This window comes from Rhamphochromis longiceps, linkage group LG9, assembly GCF_057381845.1.
Source record: "Rhamphochromis longiceps isolate RC_006_pf linkage group LG9, R_longiceps_female_GT1.1, whole genome shotgun sequence".
NCBI classification, from domain to species: Eukaryota; Metazoa; Chordata; class Actinopteri; order Cichliformes; family Cichlidae; genus Rhamphochromis; species Rhamphochromis longiceps.
The window spans coordinates 32,579,083-32,596,798 of NC_140565.1; the positions used below are offsets into that span (position 1 = coordinate 32,579,083).

Below are 17,716 nucleotides of genomic sequence, written 5' to 3' on the forward strand. Positions count from 1 at the left end.
CACTGAACTACTGCTAACCTTAAACAAAAAAAATCTTTAAAACGTAAAGATTCTTAGGCGAGGTCTGAGCGTCCCATGATGCATTGCCTCAATACGGCATTGAACATCGCCTCCTAATTATTTAAAAGTAATTCATCATTGTATGGAATATACTACTGTTAGGTTTTAAAGGGTAATTTAAGCAATTCTAACGATCTGTAGCATCTGCACTGAGGCGGGAGGTCGAACCGTTCAGAACTCGCTTGACAATGATTAAGATTTTAGGATTTCTATACAGTTGAACAAATCCCCGCAATTCATCAGTGCGATTAATGGTTCAAAGCATTAAGAAACTGTTCATATTTAATTCTGCATAGTTTGTATGGCTTTTAAACTTACTCCCACACGTTTTTCAACGCTTTTTGACCTCGGGGGTATTTTCAACCCCTGACGGCAATTTCAAAGGGCAAAATGACGTTTTATTTTTAAATTTAATTCGGACCTCTAACAGCCATTCACACAATGAATAGACCAGTGTCTACTTTTAATAGTTTGTTGTCGTTTTTTTAAATTTGTAAGCTCTCTGGGACGACACAAAGTTTTTAATTTTATTATCACATAAAACAAAGAAAAGGGGGACAATCAAAAATCTTTAAAAAGAAAAAAAAAAAAAGCATTTTTTTAAATTACAATTTGGACAAAATTAAAACTTATCCACTAAGTAACTTCATCTCTGAGTTTCCCTGTAACAGCAAGAATGATGCTCAAAGACGACCTGGTTCCTTCCAAATTGATTTTATTCCACCTGTAATCTGAGGTTAGTACAGATCATCTCCAAACTGGTTTCTGGAGTTTTGTTACGACAGTCTGAAGCGCCTCCTCCCTTCCTGGGTCCTCCTTCATCTCCAGCAGGAAGCAGAAGTTCAGAGCACGACTTTTGCATGTCGCTGCAGAGGAAGAGGAGCAGAGCGAGGAAGCGTCTTCAAACCGCCGATATGTCCGTGTTCACTTCCCCTCCCTCCTCCGTGTGGGGAACAAATAAAAATAAAAAAAACAAAAAAGAAGAGAAGAGTGTGATGGCCATGCGTTTGCTAGTCTCAGTCGTCGTCCACTGTGGGTGTGATGGTCACGCCTCTCCTGATTTGTCCCCAACCAATCAGACTGCAAGGAAGACAGAGAGAGAGAGTTACACATCAGGAGGCGTGTTCTGACACTGGAGCCAGAAACATCTGTGCAAACACCACACACATCTCCGCCCTCACTCTTACCGCCAGTGTTTCTCCACACGTCTGCTCAGAGCGATCTTCTCTCCGACCTCTGTGCACACCGGGTTAGTCAGCACGATTTTGGCCAGATCAGCTTTGACCGCACTGACACGGCCGCCTGTCGACAGCGAGCCGATGTTTACCATCAGCACCTCGTTCTTGGACAGTTTCTGAACCTGCAGGTCAGGAAGACAGTCAGGCTGTTAATACCAAAGTCTGAGAAGCTCACACATCTTTCCTCCCTTTCCCACAAGGCATTGCTCACCTTAGCAGCCTTCTTGTCTCCCTCTGTGCGGACTCCAAGCAGCCTCCTGAGCAGGAAATAGGAGATCTCGAGCTCAGTGAAGATCTCCGGGAGCGCTCCGACGGCGCCTAGCACCTGACCGACCATACGATCTGCTCGGCACAGCGTCGGGTCGATCTTAGTACCCACACCTGCACAAAACACATAGTTTACTCATGACTTCTCCACCATTTGGCTTGGTGCTGTAGTGACCAACTCACAAACATGATGAAGGGGATGGTGGTAAGTTTTGGGAGGACCAGGTCAAAGCTTAACACCGTTTCCATGCAGGGAGAGTAAGTGAAGGCGGTGAGGAGCTACAAATACCTGGGTGTTCACCTGGACTGGTGATGTAGCACCAAGGCTGTTTACAGTAAAGAACAGATGTAACTCTACTTCCTGAGGAAACATTTCTTTTAAAAAAAATACAGCAGTTTTTGTTGCGGCCATCTTTTGGCGCAGCATCACAGCCGGTGACACCAGGAAGCCAAACAGGACAGTTTGGCTCTGAAATCTCCGTTACAACCCAAAACAGCTCGAGAGGGTTTATCAGCAGGAGGCTCCTTTGACCCTCTGGTAGTAAGAACAGATGCAGGACCGCCGTTTCTTAAATTCAGTTTTTTATATTTGTTATCTTGTATCTTGTAGTATTGCAGCTTGCATGTGTGTGTACTCTGGCTTTTATTTATAAAAGCTGTTGTGTGTTTTTAATAATCTGTATTTGCAGTACTGCAGTCTTTTTAAGAGGTTTAATAAAATAAACAGACCTAACTAACCAACACCAAAGATAGGAAATCAACCCATCTACCCACCAACCAAGACAACCCAAACCCAACTAATACTACCTCTAATAACCAACCGACTAAAACTCAACCCAACTCTAACCCTCCAAACCCAAAAGAAAACCAAGCAATTTACAACCAACCAAAACAACCTAGTAGGGCCGGGCCATATCATACCGTTCACGGTGATACCGGTGTAATGTTGATTAGAAAATGAAATATGGCGATAGAATATGGGTAAAATGCGCGTGCGCAGTGCCTTTGTTTACATACGCACATGGTGGCTACGCAGAATGAGAAGAGCGAAAGCGGCTCATTGAATGAAACAGATGAACCAGAACTGGTTTGTAAAAATGCTGCAACTTCAGTGGTGTGGAACTGGTTTAGCTTCCGTCCGTCAGATACACAACAAAGCACTATTTATGGTAGCGCATGCTAGCGGGCCGTCGTTATTACCGTGTTGTTTGGAATATACGGCGCACTTAAAATCAATCCTTTGATTTTTCTGAAAGTTGACAGAGCCCCTTATAATCCCGTGTGCCTTATGTATGAACTCTGGTTGTGTTTACTGACCTCGAAACGATTTTATGTGCACGGCGCTCGAAAATCTGTCACATGTTTCAGTACGACTTTGCTGAGCTACGAAGCCGCACCGCTTGATGGGTTGTTACGGCTGTCGTAGGCGGAGCCTCGCGGAGTGATACGTACTGTGCTTCAACATAATATTACCGTATTGTGTGTATAAGCTCTTTTTAAGTTTTGTGGATATTCTACATGGTTATGCTGAGGATATGTCGGCCAATTTCCACTGGAAATGCCTTTTGGTTAAACTGTCAGCAAAGAATTTGCATTTGCACTGTTACAGTTTTATATAACTTTAATGCAGATAAAACAGCTGCTTGTTTAAGTGAAAATACACTGATGGTTTTTTTCCCACTAATAAAGTTGTGGAGTTGTAAAGCATTTTGTCTAGTGTCAATTATATCGTCAGTTATATCGTTATCGCAAAATTTCAAATGTATATCGTGATGAATATTTATGGTCATATCGCCCTGCTCTACAACCTAACCTTTACCAAACCAATAAAAACAACCATCCAATCAACAAGCCTACCTCCTAACCAACCAATTAAAACAAACCAACCACCACAAACTCTGCCAGTACCATCTAAAAACCAACCAATTAAAATACAACAAAAAGAAAAAACCTCAACCTACATATCTGCCTACCAAAAAACCCCCAATGAAAACAAACCCAACCTACCACCTATAGCCTACACCAGCATTCCTGTCAAGTAAAAAGAAGCCAGAGATTAAACTCGACTCTTTCGCTGTTTTCTCACATATGTAATCTTTTGATTGTCTGAAACATGCATCTCTCACTATGATCACCAGCTTCTCTCTTTACAGCATAAAACTGCATTTACAGTGCAGTCAGGTAACACGAGAGCACAGAGTGCCCTCTTACCGATGAGGCCTCCGGGAGCAGCGTACTGCAGATCGTTGTGCTCGGCGAACAGAGAGACGATCTTTGAGAAGATGGGTTTGCACATCAGCTTTCCCTCCTGGTCTTTGGACACAATACCTGGCCGCACCTCGATCTCCTGACCCACCTGGACACGCAGAGAAAGGCAGAGCAGAGTAAGGCGTTTGTGACTTCACACTGCTTCAAATCACCAATAATGTACTGATAAATACACTCTTACCTTGAGTACACCCTTAAGGATACTTCCTCCGGCCACACCTCCTTTCAGGTCGTCGACCTCACAGCCGGGTTTGTTCACATCAAAGGATCGAATGACTGAAACACAAAACACAGAACATTAAAACAAAACTCGAAACACTTACATAAAAGAATCAATGTTTGTGTTTTTACTCGTCTTACCAATGAGTCTGGGCTCGGATGTGAAATCTCTGACGGGCACGGGGATCATTTTGACGATGTACTCACAAACCACCTCGATGTTGTACTTCAGCTGGGCTGAGATGGGAATGATGGGAGCGCCCTCGGCCACTGTGCCTGCAGGAGGAACATTAAAAGCATTTTCACTTCAGAGTTCATCTAATTGTGTTTTTGCTGCAGAGCGCTGCGTGGCATGGGAGTTTCAAAAGGGGCAACGAGCAGCAACGGAAAGAAAACCCTCAAACACATACAAAAAATAAATAAATCCTCCATTTGCTCTTTCAAACCTTAAATGGAAGTGAAACTTAACTTAAAAAATATATATCTTTGACATATATGTACAACAGAACTAACGCAGGGTTTGGACAGTGTAAATTCTGTAAACCCTGCTTAAATAAAGTGTTTAAAGCTCCAGTGGGTTGTATCATTTTAACTTTTTAATTATTCTATCATAAAAACCACACATGCATGCATGTTATATTAAAGGTTGCAGTGTTTCCTGGTGCTTTAAGTGACATTTCCTTTCCAGAAGTTAAAGTCTGGGAAACAACGGTGGTAAAATACGAAGGCTAAGTTGAGTAAAACTGCTAAACCGTCACACCTGAAATTCTAGAAATGGGCTACAAAATCTTTAAAGGGCTGACTCACCCTGCACGAAGGCCAGGATCTGCTCATACTGCTCTTTAGCCTGGCTCTCCTTCACCAGGTCAATCTTGTTCTGCAGGATGAGGATGTGCTTCAGCTTCATGATTTCAATGGCGGCCAGATGCTCTGATGTCTGGGGCTGGGGACACGACTCATTCCCAGCTGGCAGTTGAAGAGGACACAAAAACACAACGAGACAATTTTAATGTTTGGAGTCAGAGATGAGCACGATGCTGACTTTCTAATGTCATTAATCCTGGTAAAAGCATGGTCTGTTATATCCACCTCCTCTTTATCTGAACAGGGATAAGTTACCTGATTAGCGCCACTACAAAGCCAATTAAGGGGAAATGTGACAGTGCAATAAAGACGAAACACTCTTTCATAACACCTCAGCTTAATCAAAGTTTTCAGAGACCCACCAATCAGCAGGAGAGCTGCGTCCATAACGGCTGCTCCGTTCAACATAGTTGCCATCAAAATGTCGTGACCGGGACAGTCCACGAACGACACATGTCTGTGAGGAAGAAGACAGCCAACAGTCACCTTCATTTTCCCTCATTTACTTTATTTCTATTGTGCTCAAACATTCAATTTCTTCTCCAGAACAGAAAAGATCCCGAAAACATTTAGTTCACCATCAAAAAGTTGTTTTTTTGTTTGAGGATTCAGAGGTTCAGCCTCTGCATTAATGATAAAATGCTTTGCCTGTTCAGGTCTTACCTGACCAGTTTGAAGTTGCCCTTGGTGCCAGTGATGTCTGTGGGAAACTCGTCTGGAGTGCTGCTGCCACATGACCTGTAGCACTCTGGCCGGGGACAGCTGGGATCATCCAGCTTGTAGACCTACGACGTGTGGAAGAGAAGCAAAAACGTGAACTCCTCATCAGCATCTGTAAACCAGCGTTCATTCAGGAGGGGGCAGAGCTACGTTTGAGATATTCAGCACACACAGCAGCTGCAGTCGGCAGTTTTTATTGTGTTTAGCGCTCAGTTTCACTTGACTACAAATACGATCTTTGTTTTGACTTCTTCTCTGTGACTCAAGCTCAAAGCTAAAAGGAACAACAACAGCACAACCAACAGTTCTTCCATATGTTCTACGCCGCCCCCTGGTGTCAACATGTAGAGAAACCCTTGGAAACCAAAATCAGCAAAATTATAAAGCAGAAAATTTCATCTGGGTGTCATTTGTTTACGCATATTTAGCATTTATACTATTTACACCTAGATGTTTTCCAAATAAGCAAACTAACACTCCATGATTGAGCTGATCATTGATCAGGTTTAAGCATTACTCACACAGACCTAGATATCAGCTGGCAACCGCCCACCAACCAGTGGTCAATAAGGAAAATAAAGTGTATTCCTCATTATAAACCACCAAATTTGAGCACTTACTGGAGGACTGCAGACCAGAATGTAGTCCTATGTGACGGGGGCTTTTCTCACCCACCAAAGGCTCGTTTTAAGGCATGAAAACCGTGACATGTAGAAGGAGGTCTGCAGATTTCAATCCTACCAGTCCGCAGAGTTTAATCAGCAATATTTGGACCCCATCATACCCGTCGTTTCAGCAGGTCATGCACCTCTCGCTGTGGGTATCCTGGGATATTAAGTTATACTCCAATTCCAACTTAAACCCTTAAACTCTGAACCAACAAAAAGGCCTCTGAATGAGCCAGAAGTTCGATTTCATACAGAATCTCATCATTTTAACTGAGTAAAACAAAGCAGTTCTTTCAAAGATGGTGTTAGACTTTGAGATAAATGGCTTTAATCACTCCCAACCTGGAGAAACTGGAACCCACAATCAGCATTCTTACAGGCTTTCTCTTATCACAGACATTTTATGCAAATGCACCGTTCCCTGTGGAAACAATTTGGATTGACAATAAAGTTAAATGTGTTTGTATTTGTCGCCTGTAAACGGGGAAGTTCACGTTTGAAAGAGTAAATCCTGAACATACAAACTTCCACTGCTCTTTAATCTCAAACACTCAGGTCCAAAAATAACACAAACATCTGAGAAAATACACTCCCTCACCTTAGCATTGGCATATCCAAGCTTGATGGTGATGTTCCTCTCCAGCTCATTCTTGAACCTGACGGTGTGCACGCCAGAAATAGCTTTCACTACTGTGGACTTTCCGTGGGCCACATGACCGATGGTGCCTAAGAGAGAAGAAGGCGGAGGTCAAAACGTCTATCAAACTCTACAGAGACATCGAATCCGATCAGCTGTCTCCCATACCGATATTGATGGTGGCCTGTCTGCTGATGATCTCCGGAGAGAGAGGTGTCAAGGTCGACACGTCCTGACAAAGAGAACAATTCAGATTAATGACTCGTCATGCCAGGACCCACTGCATCAGAGCGAGCGGCGTGCTTAATCCCAAAGAATAACGAGCAGCTCACAGGCGGAAACAAAACCACCCGGGATGGTTCTCATAAAGCAACACAGAACAGCAACAATCCCTCAAGTACTCTACTTTACCAACATTATAACAGAAATCACTGGGAATTTTATTGTAGGAGTGTCTAAAGAAGCAAAGTTTCAGGTGATGACTGTGTCTGGTAACAAAAGAGTTTGATGGCGACTACAATGTGTGAAGAGCATAAAACAGGACTATTTTAATGGACCCTGATCACAGTTAAACAATAAGGTTTTGTTTCCCTTGTAGGACACATGCAGCACTACACGCAGTGTTTTGTTCTCATCTCGGTAAGTCACAACTAACGAGAACTTATGTTGAACTAATGTTATTTAGTATAAACACACGAAAACACGCTGAAAGTCGTATCTTTGACCCACATCTTTTGGTACCAATTTCCATTTATATAAGAGGTGAGAATATGAGCTATAACAATGTAAATCCAATGAGTTAGAATGAAAGCTTTACAAGCTTCAGCTTTTTACAGCTTGGACTAACAAGAAGGATGTAAGCTTATAAAGGTGTTTTTATGCCGAACTAAACATTAAGAACCATTTTCTAGATTCTAGCAAAGATGGAGCTAACTCCGTGGAGCTAACTAAAATTAAACCGGGATAAACAGGCTTCAATAACGCTGATAACTATGAATATCAAGTAAGTCTTTCAACGTGTGAATCGTGTTAAATGTGGCTGAAATAACGCTGTATTTCGGGCTGGAAGTGCAACGGGTCTGAGCTTTCCGCCCAGCCTGGGCCCTTGCGTCATGTGCCGGGTGGCGCAGCACCGGTATCCGTTACTATTCTCCCGGCCTTCTGTGACCGTTTTACCGAATCAACGGGCCACCGACAGCCGCCAACGTAAAACCACACTGTTGCAAGCACGATATACATACACTTACCAGAGTACTGAGGTCCTGTTTGGCCAAGTGAGGCTGACCGAGCGTTGTGCCTGACTCGTCGCCCGCCATCTTGAAAGAAAAGGGAATGAATAAGGAGGCCCGGCCGAATGCCTGATCTATCGATTAAACCTGCACTCCTCTTCGCCTAAAATGTTTTCAGACAAAATAAATTTTACTGCCTGGAAGCCTGGAAGAATTTATTACAGCTTTAGAAGAAGGGTTTTTTTTAGCGGTAACTTCCAGGTATAATTTTAAACTTAAGCGATCCGCCCAAGTAAAAGTGTAGTTGGGTCCTTTCTCGAGGGCTGATGCAACAACCGGAGCGGCTCTCAGTTTCTGCTGTAAATTTAAACCAGTTTAATAACCGCACACTGCTGCTGTTCGTATCTCATTAACAGCTGCTCATCAAGGAAACAGACATGCGTCCCAAATTTATAGTCCTCTTTTAAGAAAGAAGTGTACGTTCATCCATGTGACGGGTCCGTCGCGATTTAGTTACGTCATCTGACTAACTTTGTGTAGTTCTGGCTGTTTGGTCTATCTGAGTAGGATTACTATTATTTTATAGTAGTTCGGTTAAGTTAAAAAAAAAAAACGCCATAAAGCCTGATATGGGGAGACGTTAGTTAGGCTATAGCAATTATGTACCCAGATTTCAGGAGTGGAGAATAGATTTGTAGTCCGTCACATCTGTGCAGTGGCAGCCATCCCGTTCAGCCTTGTTTAGAGTGAAATATCCTGTAAAATAACATTCATATCAATATGTTCTGTTTAGGATGTCCGCTGGCATTTTTAAGTGTCCTACTGGAAAACACACAAAGCCTCAGTGAAGTACATGAAAAACTACTCTGTGAAAAATAACTTTTGTTTTTCCAGCTAACTTCACTATTTGCTCCCTCATTTCTCCTGTTCATGTATAACCTCTCTGTCCTCTCTCTCCGTCCTCCTCACTCAACTAGAAAATAACAAAAATATATTCCTATAAAAATTATTATAAGACACGCCTGTTTCTATTTGCTCTCTCTCTCTCTCTCTCTCTCATTCCTGCTCTCCATTTTAGTCAAAGTGTGTTTTAAATCTGCATCACTGATTTGTGTCATTAAATTAGATCTGCTCTTTCTGCCCCAACAACAAAGTCTTATTTAAGCGATTAAATATTAGTTCTGTTAATATAGTTATTGTAGGGACGCTCTGAACTCGTCTACGGCCCAGATTCGGTGCACATGTATGTGCAGATTCCTGTGTGATAGATAAAACGCTGTGATTAAAGCCATTCACGCAGAGTGGATTCCCCACTCTGCGTGAATGGTACTCGTGGTCATTGATCAACGGTCATCATAATTTGTATGTTAACGATGATGAAACTGACACCAAGTTTCAGTCCTTATGCAGATGCACCGAAGAAGTCACGCTGATGAGTGAAAACACGACGTCCAGATGAACAAAGTGAACTTTCTGGGAATTCTTTACCTGGATGATTGAGGACTAACCATTTGTACATTTATGTGAGTGCATTATTCATGTGAAAGTGTGTAGCGTAGTTATTTTCAATAACTTTGGGGCTGTTTAGCATCTCTTTAAAGACAAAATCCTTTTAAGTGTTTTTGTGCTTTTTTCTCTTCGTGCGTGGTTTGAGTAAGTTAGCCATCATCGCAAACCGGCTATGTTTAGGGATTTTTTTCTTTCTCGTTGGAGTGATTCCTCTTGGTAAATACACGATCTTTGATGCAGCGCCGCACTACGCCCTTCAGTTCCGCCCAAAAGGGAAATGACGCCGGTGCAGAAAATGGCGTCCGCAGAGCCTGTGGTCCGCTGTGGCTTTTTACCCGTTTAATTTAGCTCCGTGTGGGGGGTCTGTGCGATTGGCAGATGGACGCTGATGCCAACATGGCAGTGCAACGCTGCCACCCGCTTTCTTGATCTCGGAATCGAACTCGCAACTTGATGTCCGACGGAGCCAGAGCTGGCTGGTCGAAGAGGGGTTGTGGAGATTCGCACCGCCGAGGTGAGACGGCTGGATTCAGGCTAAGCTAAAGCGGCTCCGCCGGTCTAAGCAGCTGTCGGAGCCCCTGTAGCTCCAACTCGGAGTCGTGACAGCGAGTTTAGCCAAACACGGAGCGAAATATCCGCTCAGTTTGCGACGGTTTCCTCCTTTATCTTCCACAAATGTACGCCGCCATGTTCCGTCAGTACAGCCGAGTGTGGGGACCGTTATCCGCCAGGGTTAGCCTTTGTTTTGGCGCTCCAGTCGCGGCTCGGAGCAAGCTGTCCCCCCGCTGCTGTTTGAAGAAGTAAACACGGAAACCGAGGGCAATTTAAACCGCGTGTTGGTGCAGATTTAACACATTAGCGGGAGGCTTATTTTGGTGACAAGTGTGCGGATGTTTTCTTTTTCACCTGGAGGCAGACCCAGGTGAGGTCAGCCACCGGGTGAGAGAGATGAAAACGAGGCTAGACCGATTCAGCGAGCTGCTTTCTGTTGCCTACATCCCGTTTTCCCTGAAAGCAGTGCTGACAGGACTAATCAGCTATGGTACCAAACAAGCTTAAACAAAGCCTCAACTTTCGTTAACAATTTAGCCTTAACACACATTTCCAGCTCCGCTAGAGTAGCTTAGCATGATCCTCATTTCTCAGAGGCGGAAGACATTTGGCATATTCACAAAAGCATTAATATAATAAAAAATCTCAATCTTCATAATTAAAACATCTCAAACTGGGACACGCACGCACACGTGGGACCTGACTTGGAGAGCAGGTTGAGAAGAAACACCTCTCACACAAACGAATGTATCTGTTCAGTACTTGTCGCTTTAACGTTGGATTTTCCTTTAAATTGTCACAGGTGAAACTCTTACCAAAGAGCCAGTAAATTAAATATTCATGTAAACTGCAGAGGATGTGTGTTTTACAGCACTTCTGTGCACGAGAGCTGTGATTTACAAGGCCCTGAATGCACCGTGGACTGTTTGATGGGTATCCTCTTCATCTAAGCCTTCTTTGTCTCTGAGAGCATCTTTTTCTGTCTCCCGTCAGAACCAGGCAAGCACAAACACAGGAAATGCGAGCGGCCCCTTAGCGCTCAGCCGTCGAAGCCTGTGATTGTTCGCCCGGGCTCCAAAAGGTACGTCAAACACGCAGAACTGCACCATAAATATACATTTTTATCTCCACGCTGCCCTCCTCCAGACCATCTGCCTCATTTCGGCCGCTGAGTTTTAGGATGTGATGGGGGAAGGGCGAGGGGTCAAAGGTTAAAGTCTTGGCTCCTTAAATTTAGCTATGATACCAGTGATTTTTAATGCTTTAGAAGTAATAGAAGTTATTCTATCAGATTTATTTCCACTTCTTCATGTACAGATGATGAAAAAATAACAATACTTGTAGTTAACTGAAATACCGAACTTAAATCGCTAGTAATAGTGATTCGATGGGTTATTTCCCACGTTTCTTTCCCATACACGCTGTTATTCCTGTCACCCATAGCTTCCATCTCCTACAAAAGTAACCTTCAGTTTTCTGTCCTTCCCATATTTTGAATCTCTTCCACGTCTCATTTTCATTTGTTTCTTAAGTATTGGTGTTTAATTAGATCTTTATTTTGGTTGTTAAATTCCAGTTTATTACAGTCTGGGTGGTTTTAAATTCAGGGGTTATTTTGGTTTCATCTCTTGAAAACAATAACTTTATATCTGACCCCAGAGTCTGAGCTTTTACCATCTGTGTCTTCAAATAGGGGGAAAGAACACAATCTCATATTTAGACTGAAGTTCGGACCCAAAAAGCTACATCAGGGTATCGTATGAGTTCGCTGCACGTCAGCAGCAGAAGAGCTGACGTAGCTAAAAGCAGCATCAGTTTGGAGGGATTTCTCTTCTCCTGTTCGGTCTGTGAGGAGGTCACATGTAGTGAAACTGAGAGCAGAGGAAGTAGAAACGGGCACGGTGTGCATCACTAGTCAACTAGACCTTTAAAAGGTGATGCTCTTGCTAGCTGGAGGTGCTGGCCTCGTACCGTGATTGTTGTCATGAAGTTATCAGAGTCTGACAGCAAAATCTTGGAGGATAATCAGCAGGTAACCAACAGAATCCTAAATACAACTGATTTCCATGCCAGCCTGTTCCTGAGGTGGATAACCTCCAAGATTTCCCCCCAAAAAACAAAATGCAGGCTGTAATAAACTGGAATCCTCTTTTAATCCCACCATCATTTTACCTCCATTCAACTTTTATTTATATTTTTTGTATCATGATGAGTAAACGCACTGAGTTGATCATGTATATGAACACTAAACTGCTGAAATGAGACTAAAAGCATACGGATGATTTCTGATTGTAAATCACATGTTTCTGGTGGAAGTTTGCAGGCGTTCACGCTTTAATTGTGTTGGCTTTGTCGTCCAGGTGATTGACGCTCAGAAAAGGGACTTTGTTAGCATCTGCTGGACACAAGGGGCACTGTCCTCTGATTGGCTCGGACAACCCCCTCTGACATGCCCGTGGCCAATCAGAGGTGAGTGTGCTGCGTGTGTGTTTACGTTCTCGGTGAGCACGTGTGAGTTTCTGTGTGTTTGTGTTGTGTGTGCCTCGTGTGAAGGGTTTTCTCTCTTCTCCGTCAGCTGGTGTGTTGCAGTTGGTGCGCGGCGGCTGAAGTGCAAAGCTTTTTAATATCCCTTTAAACGACCTTCCAGCTCCTCGCTTACTGTTTCTCAGCACCTTTGTGTCCTTGGAGAGACGTCTCTTCTCTGTGTGTTCAGTTGATTTTCGTGTGGTTGTCATTTCCTCACGGTTCATCCCTTTCTCCTCGTTCACGCTTCTCTTCTGGCTCGCTCGCGCCTTCAGGTGTGTTATGTCGGGGGCGGATGTGGAGGTGTACCTGTCTCAGGTGCACGATGGGAGCGTGTCGTCGGGCTTCAGGGCGCTGTACGAGGAGCGTCTGCTGCTGGACGTCACGCTATTGATCGAGGAGCACCACTTCCAGGTACGCAACTACAGCACATGTCACACAATGGTCCATTTGAAGGATGACTCTAGGTTTGGCCTTTCTCCTCCTTTGACCCCGTTTGGTTTGCTCCTCCCACTTTCAGGCCCACAAGGCGCTGCTGGCCACCCAGAGCGACTACTTCCGGGTCATGTTCACGGCAGACATGAGGGAGCGGGACCAGGACAAGATCCACATGAAGGGGCTGACGGCTGCTGGGTTCGGCCACATTCTCCGCTTCATGTACTACGGCTCGCTGGAGCTCAGCATGCCCACGGTGCAGGAGATCCTGCAGGTAACTCGCACGCAGTTCAACGGAGCTCCTTGTGAGCCTCAAAATTCAATCCGCGTCTTCCTCTCCCCGCAGGCGGCCATGTACGTCCAGCTGACGGAGGCGGTGGAGTTCTGCTGCTCCTTCCTGCTGGCTAAGATCTGCCTTGAGAACTGCGCCGAGGTCATGCGTCTCCTGGAGGACTTCAGCGTGGGCGTGGAGGGCGTCCAGGAGCAGCTCGACAACTTCCTGCTCGAAAACTTTGTCCCACTCATGAGCCGACCCGACTTCCTGTCCTACCTCAGCCTCGAGAGACTGCAGGTTTGATCAAACGAGCGCAGATTTTAACTATAAATGCAAAACGTGCTTGTATGTCGCGCTTTTCTTTGTTATGAAGTCTGAGGAAAAGTTGTTAAAGCGACAGTTTAGAGTCAGTTTGACAAAGAAAGACGTTTCTAAACTGATAAAATGATCGACTATAATCTTTATTTATAGAAAGATTCTGGAACTAAACTGTTTTACTTCTTTCTGATTTAAAAAACTCATCTGAAAATGTGTGTTTACTCTTCTTAATTTGCACTCCTGCAGGCATCCTCACACCTTTAATAGGAGCGTGTTTTATTGACAGTCCTGGGCTGTCTGACTCCTGGTGTGTGTTTTAAAGAAAAATGCAAATACATTAGTGAGGTACAAATGGCCCAGACTGCAAGAGAAATGTTTCCCGGGGGGTTCAGGAAAAAGCGATGAGCAAATTAAAGGCACATTTGCTGTTCTCAGTACTCATAAAGTGCATTTTATGCAGCAGCTGTCGGTAAATACCAACGAGAGAGTTTAGCGGTTTCATGGTGGATAAATCTCACCGTTAAAGTCAAACTAATCCAAAGTAAAGCCTCCACGGTCCTGTTTAAGTCCTTTTTTAACCTTCTCGTTCCTGTTATGTGTTAATTCGTGCAGATGTCAGTAAAGTCATGTAGCCAGCTTTAATAAGGAGGTGGAAACATAACCTGAATTCATTCCTATGAAGTGTTAGTTAATCTGAGACAAAGCAGCAAACACAGAGTGTGCAGCTGTGATCACAGCCTCTCTGTGAGCTGACGGTGCAGAGACGTATGTGGAGAATAAGAAGTTCTCCCTGAGAGGCAGAGGAGGTGTAAGAAAGAGACGGGAGAGGAAGATTATTACTTTGAGATGTAGCAGCTGCTCAGTGACATTTGATAGAATAGAAATTTAAAGCTTACGTGTAATCGTAGGTTTAGACCTGCAGAGACTCGGGCACATGCACAGGTCTCTGATGGGATGGATTTTCTGTTTTGGGAGTAATATTTTGTTGAAAATGCTCCAGAGATGCCTTAATGTTTTCTGCTGTATTGCATTTTCTTATCTGCACTGTTTTCTCTAGTTGCTGTGGATTGATCTCTTGTGGTCTCTGTAGTGTTTGTGGAAGTTGCAGTGGCAACAAACCTGCTCTGCCCCTCTGTGTCTGATCCAGGCGTACTTGAACAGCGACGCTCTGAGTCGCTTCCCAGAAATCGAGCTGTACGAAGCAGTGCAGGCGTGGCTGCGGCACGACCGGCGGCGCTGGAGGCACACGGACACCATCGTGCAGTCCATCCGCTTCTGTCTCATGACCCCGGCCAACATCTTTGAGAAGGTGAGCGCTGCTTTCTGACCGACGTAAATGGGGGCGGTCGCCTTCATTTTTTGAACTCCGTTGGCTCGACGCAGGTCACCGTAGCAACGTTAAGCCTACAGCCAGCCCCATAATTCACAGCTTTCCTCCACTCAGGTGAAGACGTCGGAGTTCTACCGTTACTCCAGGCAGCTGCGGCAGGAGGTCGATCAGGCTCTCAGCTACTTTCATGATGTCAACCAGCAGCCTCTGGTGGAGACGCGCTCCAACCGCATCCGCTCCGTCCGCCCGCAGACGGCCGTGTTCAGGGGAATGATTGGCCACAGCATGGTCAACAGCAAGATCCTCCTGCTGCAGCGTCCAAAGGTAGCCGCTCGTTTACGTACAAAATTGGCTACATGCTTGTACCTTTTTGTGTGCTTCCTGTCTGACACGTCTATCTTGCCTCCCTTTCTGAGCGCTCCTCGTCCCATCGGCTGTTGGGGAGAATATCTCCGAGTTGCCTCGCTGAGCCTGTAATCCTCCTTTAAAGTTCAGGATGGAGTGTTTGGATCTAACTGGTTACCTGTGTCTCAGGTGTGGTGGGAGCTGGAGGGACCTCAGGTGCCGCTGCGACCCGACTGCCTGGCCATCGTCAACAACTTCGCCTTCCTGCTGGGCGGAGAGGAGCTGGGGCCCGACGGTGAATTTCACGCCTCCTCTAAAGTGTACCGCTACGACCCTCGACAGAACTCGTGGCTACGCATGGCGGACATGTCTGTGCCCAGGTGAGAGAAGCCCGAGGTCATGGCTGCATAGTGAAGAGCTGATTTCCTCGCCAACCTTCTTCTGAGTTGTTTGTTTGTCGTTCGCAGGTCAGAGTTCGCCGTGGGCGTCATTGGAAAGTTTATTTATGCCGTGGCGGGCCGCACGCGAGACGAGACCTTCTACTCCACGGAGCGATACGACATCACAGAGGACCGCTGGGAGTTCGTGGACCCGTACCCCGTCAACAAGTACGGCCACGAGGGAACCGTCCTGAACGGGAAACTGTACATCACGGGCGGCATCACCTCCTCCTCCACCTCCAAACAGGTGTGCGTGTTCGATCCGGGCCGGGAAGCAGGAGGTGGGGGCGGAGGGGGGAGCGCGGGCGGGTCGGACTCACACAGGACACGCGCTGGCCGCGGCCCGCTGCTGCCCGGCACCCACGCCAGCTGCTGGGAGAACAAATCTAAAATGAACTACGCCCGCTGCTTCCACAAGATGATCTCTCACAACGGGAAGCTGTACGTGTTCGGAGGCGTGTGCGTGATCCTGCGGGCGTCCTTCGAGTCGCAGGGCTGCCCGTCCACGGAGGTGTACAACCCAGAGACTGACGAGTGGACCATCCTCGCCTCCATGCCCATCGGGCGCAGCGGTCACGGGGTGGCGGTGCTGGACAGGCAGATCATGGTGCTGGGCGGTCTGTGTTACAACGGCCATTACAGTGACTCCATCCTCACATTCGACCCAGAGGAAAACAAGTGGAAGGAGGACGAGTATCCCAGGATGCCTTGCAAACTGGACGGTCTGCAGGTGTGCAGTCTGCACTTCCCAGAGTACGTGCTAGAGCATGTGAGACGCTGCAGCTGAGGTCTGCTCCACCGCACGCCTCCTTTTATAGAAACGCACCGTCACGGACTGAAGTTTCCTGCTGAGGGGTGGGGGGGGCGGGATCAGGTGTTTACAGGTGGGAGACTACAGGCTTTTAAACTGGAGACCAGCACTTACCTTAAGGTGAGGAAAATGGCTGGGGCCATAGCGTTGCTCTTCCTAAACGAAGGAAGCAGCAGTCAAAGCGTGGCGCGTGAGACGCCACCCGTGAACATTTTTAGCTTTCTCAGAAAATACAGGAAAAAGTAATCGTTTGGAGGAAAGAAAAATGGTTTCATTCTGCCGCTTTATGTTCGGACTATGGTCAGCTTCCTGTTCTACTTCTCACCTTCTGTATTTAGGCGCTCCGGTCAGGCTTACCGCAGAAACGCACTGGAAGCGCCCGATTCTGATGCACCAGTCGAACAGACCTGCACCACAAATCCTACTTGAATTAGGTTCATTTCTTTTGAAGCCACCTGTTAGTGAGTGATTATATCAAACACTGGAAAATGCCCTATAAATATATAACAACAAACATGCAGTCGGGTATAGAAACAAGATGTAACACTGTAGTGTAGTCATTTTAGAGCCTCTCCAAATATACAACTGTCGACGCTTTAACCTGCTAACGGCTATCAGCTGTTATGAATTCGCTTCCAGTGCGTTCCAGCTTTCAGTCCTAATTCAGCTCTTTGCTCCCAGATATCATCAAACTACGCTCATGTTCATCCAGCACAGCATCACTGTCCTCCTCTTCCTTCCTCTGTCTCACAGTTTGAGAGTAAATGTATCCTGACAGTGATGATGATGATGATGATGATGGACTCACACAGCTTTACTCACTCTCATCTACATTCCCTGCACTTTATTGGTTGTTATTGTGTGTAAATGCACAATTTTCCCCTCCCAGCGGCTGAATGTGCTGTAATGCTGGAGACGCGTGTCTGAAATTAACTTTATGGCTGACAAGTCAAGACTGACTAAAAGAGTTGAAACATTTGAGAAACAATGGACCTCATGCAAGAACATT

The 17,716-nt window shown here is 45.5% G+C and overlaps 2 protein-coding genes across 5 annotated transcripts; one reads left to right on the forward strand and one right to left on the reverse strand.

Annotated features, from left to right (window-relative positions):
- Positions 1–758: 758 nt before the first annotated feature.
- On the reverse strand, positions 759–8,338 carry eif2s3 (eukaryotic translation initiation factor 2, subunit 3 gamma). The gene is made up of 12 exons (XM_085417483.1): positions 8,189–8,338; positions 7,110–7,173; positions 6,903–7,030; positions 5,580–5,701; positions 5,279–5,373; positions 4,860–5,018; positions 4,194–4,328; positions 4,015–4,109; positions 3,777–3,921; positions 1,510–1,679; positions 1,248–1,420; positions 759–1,140 (listed from the first exon to the last, which is right to left on the reverse strand). Exons 1-12 carry the CDS (start codon positions 8,255–8,257, stop codon positions 1,077–1,079), a joined length of 1,419 nt encoding a protein of 472 aa, XP_085273609.1. The 5' UTR covers positions 8,258–8,338; the 3' UTR covers positions 759–1,076.
- Positions 8,339–9,852: 1,514 nt separating this feature from the next.
- klhl15 (kelch-like family member 15) lies at positions 9,853–16,685 on the forward strand. 4 transcript variants are annotated; one of them, XM_085417424.1, is made up of 9 exons: positions 9,868–10,193; positions 11,225–11,312; positions 13,030–13,168; positions 13,275–13,463; positions 13,536–13,760; positions 14,929–15,090; positions 15,226–15,435; positions 15,646–15,836; positions 15,924–16,685. In XM_085417424.1, exons 1-9 carry the CDS (start codon positions 10,133–10,135, stop codon positions 16,681–16,683), a joined length of 2,025 nt encoding a protein of 674 aa, XP_085273550.1. In that variant the 5' UTR covers positions 9,868–10,132; the 3' UTR covers positions 16,684–16,685. The 4 variants fall into 4 exon arrangements, with proteins under 4 accessions (XP_085273549.1, XP_085273550.1, XP_085273553.1 ...); XM_085417427.1 differs by adding an exon at positions 12,592–12,732 and having other exon boundaries at positions 10,142–10,193; positions 13,275–13,760; XM_085417426.1 differs by adding an exon at positions 12,592–12,700 and having other exon boundaries at positions 10,142–10,193; positions 13,275–13,760.
- The last annotated feature ends 1,031 nt before the right edge of the window (positions 16,686–17,716 follow it).

What these genes read in the sequence shown, in the direction of transcription:
- eif2s3 (XM_085417483.1), bottom strand. Translation starts at nt 8,257, where the DNA reads ATGGCGGGCGACGAGTCAGGCACAACGCTCGGTCAGCCTCACTTGGCC. An exon ending in ACAGGCCACCATCAATATCG is followed by an intron (nt 7,031 to 7,109) that starts GTATGGGAGACA and finishes CTTCTCTCTTAG; the next exon opens with GCACCATCGGTCATGTGGCC. An exon ending in GGCAACTTCAAACTGGTCAG is followed by an intron (nt 5,374 to 5,579) that starts GTAAGACCTGAA and finishes TCTTCCTCACAG; the next exon opens with ACATGTGTCGTTCGTGGACT.
- klhl15 (XM_085417423.1), top strand. Translation starts at nt 10,133, where the DNA reads ATGTCCGACGGAGCCAGAGCTGGCTGGTCGAAGAGGGGTTGTGGAGAT. An exon ending in TGGAGATTCGCACCGCCGAG is followed by an intron (nt 10,194 to 11,224) that starts GTGAGACGGCTG and finishes GTCTCCCGTCAG; the next exon opens with AACCAGGCAAGCACAAACAC. An exon ending in GTTCGCCCGGGCTCCAAAAG is followed by an intron (nt 11,313 to 13,029) that starts GTACGTCAAACA and finishes TCGCGCCTTCAG; the next exon opens with GTGTGTTATGTCGGGGGCGG.